The 5,000-nt window shown below is 38.8% G+C and overlaps 1 protein-coding gene across 1 annotated transcript in view; it reads left to right on the forward strand.

Moving 5' to 3' along the window:
- LOC138047311 (NEDD8-activating enzyme E1 regulatory subunit-like) overlaps positions 1-5,000 on the forward strand; it is a 32,932-nt gene that overhangs the window by 3,891 nt on the left and 24,041 nt on the right. The window contains exons 2-3 of the mRNA XM_068894108.1: positions 882-985; positions 4,350-4,410. Of these exons, the coding sequence (XP_068750209.1) occupies positions 882-985; positions 4,350-4,410 (165 nt within the window). The remainder of the gene's footprint in view (positions 1-881; positions 986-4,349; positions 4,411-5,000) is intronic.

The following is a 5,000-nucleotide window of genomic DNA, read 5'->3' on the forward strand; positions in this document are numbered from 1 at the left end:
AATTTCAGTTTGGTTTAGCCTTAAGCTCTGCATAGCTTTCCTTAAATGTTTTATGCTAATTCTGTTTAGGTCTCTGATATGTTCTGGATTGCTTTTCTTTTCCTATTCCCTTGCTGCTTCAATATTTTCAGATCTGTTTTGGCGTTCTGCAATGTTTTTCTTTTCCCTGAACTATTCAAGTGATTTTGTCTCTTCCGCTTGATAGAGTCTCTCATAGAAGCTCTTTTTTGCCACTGCTTTGTAGAAATTATTACTGACACTCGCATCATTTTTGGCCATCGTTAATTAATGCATTAAAGTCTTCGCGTTGGTCAGTGAAAGGCGGTGCACAATTTTTTGCACCAATCCGTACTTGTTCAGAATATTTTGCTTCACCTTCGAAGAAAGCCATTTCTTTAATTCTTCCGTTTCTTGCTTCTAAATGCAGCGGAAGGTGCTCAAACACTTCAGTACAAAAGCGACATACAGTAATGGCGGCGCACAACTTCGCGAACAGGAAGTCACAGCTATCTAAGCTGTGTTGTGATTATCCATCCTGATTGGCTTATTAGATCGAACTTCCGGTTACGCAGGAGTGACACATTTGCATAAACTCGTGGATATATCCACGAGTAAAAACTAACCGTGAAAAGGGCTATTACAAAGGAAGCACTATCTCCATTATTATGGAAGACCCTGAATGTTGGTCTGGCTGGGGTTGGAACCCATGCCCTCTCTTTTGAAAGTCTGGTACACTCTCTACTGATCAAGCCATCTGGTTGGCTGTTCAACTGAGCCATTTTGTTGGCAGTAACCGGTAACCAGTAAATTGAACCATGTGTAAAATGTCAGTTTAAAGAATGATTTTTTCTTAAAGGATGAATTTAATTTCTCTTGCTTAGGTTATGGGGGGATCATGGACAAAAATCTCTGGAGGGAGCCAAAATTTGCTTGATTAATGCATCTGCAACTGGAACAGAAATCTTAAAGAACCTCATCCTTCCAGGTATAATAATTATTGCAATGGCTGCATGTACAAGTCCACTATCTGATAAAAGCTTATATACATTTATGTATGTGTTGTGGTTCAATTTTTTGTTTTTTCATTTTAAAAGCAACGGGAAGGAAAGCAGAGGTTATCCTTATCGAGGGACTATCCACCTGCAGTCGGATGTAATTTTGCTGAGAGTCGATTTTGATGCGGGAGGAAAACCGGAGTACCCAGAGAAAAACCCTTGGAGTCAGTTTGAGATTGACCGAAACTCAGCCCACATACGGCCCGAAGCCAGGGTTGAGCCCGGGTCACAGACGTGGGAGGCGCGGTCGATCACCGCTAAACCACCCTGACTCGATCAATCAAAATTGAACTAGAGTGAAAATTTTTGAACCAGGAAAATTTTGAACCACAGCATTATGTACAGTAGTAATGTAATATTGTTTTGAGTTGACTTATCCACTCTAAAGAGAATGATGTTTTACATTTTACAGGTTTTTTAACCAATTATGGCCCCTGGGAGTGACACTTAGACAGATTTTAATCTGTCTATATTAAACACCAGTCAATTTAATACTCATCAACTGGTGGCATCCTAAGGCACCTGAGGAGTAAATGATTTAACCAGTCATTAACTCATTGACCCCTGGGAGTGAGTCTTAACAGGGTTTACTCTGTCTAATGCCAGTAGATTTTTTTTACTCCTCAACTGGGGGTGTCCTTAAGGGCACCTGAGGAGAACTGGTTAACTTTGTGATACAAACTGTAAATCAGTTACTCGATTGATCCAAAATGTTATTTCAACTTGTAATCTTGTAAAGCTACCGGTAATAATGACAAGTGAGAATGATTTACAATCACATTTCTGGTTGGTTAACTTTATCCCGTAGATAAGTCACTACAGTGTATCTGACATTTTTGATCTGTGCAAAAACCTCAGTACTTCTTTAAGGTAATTGTGAATAATTATGAACACTCTAAGCATACAGGTGAGTAGAGCTGTGTGCAAAAACCTTGGCCAGCATCTAACGTGGGGTATATTTTATAATCTGGACAGTGACTTATATACTGGATAAAGTTTTTTTGGCCTTTGGAATCTGGTCCAGCGTGGAAAGCATGGATGTACATGTTGTTGTTGTCCTATTCTTTCTCATTTCTTTGGGATTTTAGGATCAAGTCCTTACTTACGTAAAGGTTTTGTCCCATGATTAAAAAGTAATCATTTTTCGACTGAACTTTTTATCTAGTTATAGTTGTATTGCTTCATCGTTACCAACAATTTTATGGCTAAGTACTGTGTAAATAATAATAATAATAAATAATAATAATAATAATAATAATAATAGTAATAATAATTAATAATAATAATAATAATTTTGGACTTTCTGTGACCAGAACAACCTACGAGGAGATGATAGTCAAACTCTGCAGGTGTGAACACTGCTTAGCCTTAGAGACTAAGTGTCTTCTGGAGGATTAGGGTAGCCCCAATGACTGCCACTGCCTGCATTCCTCTCAACACAGCTAGAATCCCAAGATCTTTGTAAGAAACACTCCAACTGACCAGACAACACACCCAAACAAACAACCAACCAACCAACCACCAACAGCCCCTTATGCTCCTAATTAGATGCACCTTCACTACCTTGTCTATCCACAACCTATCCTTTGTACCCCATGACCTACATGTATTCTTACACCCCTTCTGCTCATCCAGAAACAACCTATCCTTGCTTCTCTGCTGAGATCTCAGTGAGTAGCTTCTGTGACATCAACGGCAAGCATGCATTACTGCTCTGTGTAGTTGCTAGCTTCTTGACGTGATCCTTTTGTATCAGCACAGTCCTCCCCTTTACCATCCATTCTGGCACCTCCCCACTGTCCAAAAACCCTGTAGACTCTCTAAACTCAACCCATGCAACAACTTAAAATTCTTAAATGAAAATACCCTTACATCAGTGGGAACCAGATCCTTCCAATTCGCCACCTTCCACATCCTCAACACTAATCTTCACTTCACCTTGCTTCTCCACACTATGCATCCTGTCCCTCACCTCATTCAACCAACTAGAGTCCTTGTTATGCCTTTTTTCACTGAGCAAATATACCCCTCCAGAACCTCGTTGCCTCCCTTGCATTTGATGCTTGGATCATCCCCAAATTCCCCTTGTCCCCCAACCCCTTGTGCAACTGACTCTGGTTATTCTTAAACAACGTGTTCTGTCTAACCTTCTTACAATCATAGTATAAATTAAGTGAAGCTATGATCCTCGCTTCTTAGCTTCACTTCATTCCATATCTGCAGTTCTATCTAACATTATCGTTTAGTTCATTAATAGTATAAATTGTCTGCAAACCCACTGAATTTCCGTGCTCCCAGGATAGATCTTGCTCCCAGACTGAACCTTCCTTCTCGACTACCTGATACTGTACATGCTATGGCCTATAATTTCAACTGATCCATCACTTTCTCCTCAACACTAGCCAAATCCCACCACCATTCCACGGTGCTCTTCTCAATCCTTCTTTGCCACCTGGGTTTCGTCTTCTCAAACTTGTTACCTTTCTTCTTCCCCATCAACCCCAACCTATCTATGGCTACATATGAGCCAGTAGAGAAAAGCCAATATTGATCTCTGACACTGACATCCCATCCCTCACAAGATCATGCATCAGCTCTACCACCATCATCCTTAAAGTTTATACCACCTTTCCTTGTCAAACCTTGACGGCTCCATTGGTCCCGCCCTTCCCATGGCAATCAGAATTGTAAATGACAATGGCCTGACGCCCCAATGAAGGTTTAATAATACATGTAGCTGTTTCCTTAGTTAGTCAAAGGGGTTGAAAGCAGCCCCCTAAGCTCATCTGCCCCTCCAGAACCTAGCCTCTTCTAAAAGCACTTGCTATGCTGGAAAAGTCTCGAGAAATGCTGTGAAGCAATTCAACGGTTCTTGTATCTCGCCTTTCGATTCACTATCAAATCGCTCTGTTGTATGTTTAGTTCTCCCGCATAGATAGATATCCACTGGCACCACTAGAAGGAGTATGCTCACCGCCATACCTGTAATATAATATAATATAATATAATTATTATTATTATTATTATTATTATTATTATTATTATTATTATTATTATTATTATTATTATTATTATTATTATTATTATTATTATTATAATAGTGAAGATAAGACTTGTTCATGAAAAACTATAATACTGTGGGATATGACTTGAAATAAAATTAATCATGTTCTCTCTCTTGTATTTACCGCTTTTTGATTTTCTTCTCTCAATGGTGTTTCTTGTCAATTTCTAAGTATTTCTAGCAATCCCTGTTACACTGTACATTTCCTTTCTTTGTCAATTTTTGTCCAGGTATAGGATCTTTTACCATTGTGGATGGACAAAAAGTCACAGGTGAAGATGTAGGGAATAAGTGAGTATCAGAGTATAGGACCTACATTTTAGCATGAAGATACCAGCAGTACGAGTGAAGACCACACGTACTCTATCCTCTTTTTGGCTCCAATATTGTTTAAAAGGCAGATTGTTTCATCAACCATATATTAAATAAGAAAATTAATATTGAGTCAACAATAATATCAAATGTCGTTGAACCATTAAATGCAAAATACATTTTGACAGTTGGTCACTCTACTTAAACAAGCCTCACCCCCGGGGGTCAATGAGTTTATGTTCATTAATTTTTATAAAGATGCGACCCTGTGACTGGATGATTCAAATCTAAACAGACGTCTTAACAGCCTTGTCAACCGCAGAGTTTCAGTGGCTCATTGATAAGAGCATCCAGTTAGATCTTGAAGTCACAACTTTCATGTATCTCCCTGTGTTTACGGTATAATTTTATACATGTACTCTTGCAGCTTGAAAAGTCAAGTTATCACCTTTTTCATAACAAACTGCACCACTAGAGAAGTGCTCACCAGAATAACATCCTTCTCACGTAGAAGGTTTTACATTTTTAATTTGCACCTGCATGTTTATGTCAGTAGTTAATTTGTGATA

The sequence above is a fragment of the Montipora capricornis genome, chromosome 4 (genome assembly GCF_036669925.1).
Source record: "Montipora capricornis isolate CH-2021 chromosome 4, ASM3666992v2, whole genome shotgun sequence".
NCBI classification, from domain to species: domain Eukaryota; kingdom Metazoa; phylum Cnidaria; class Anthozoa; order Scleractinia; family Acroporidae; genus Montipora; species Montipora capricornis.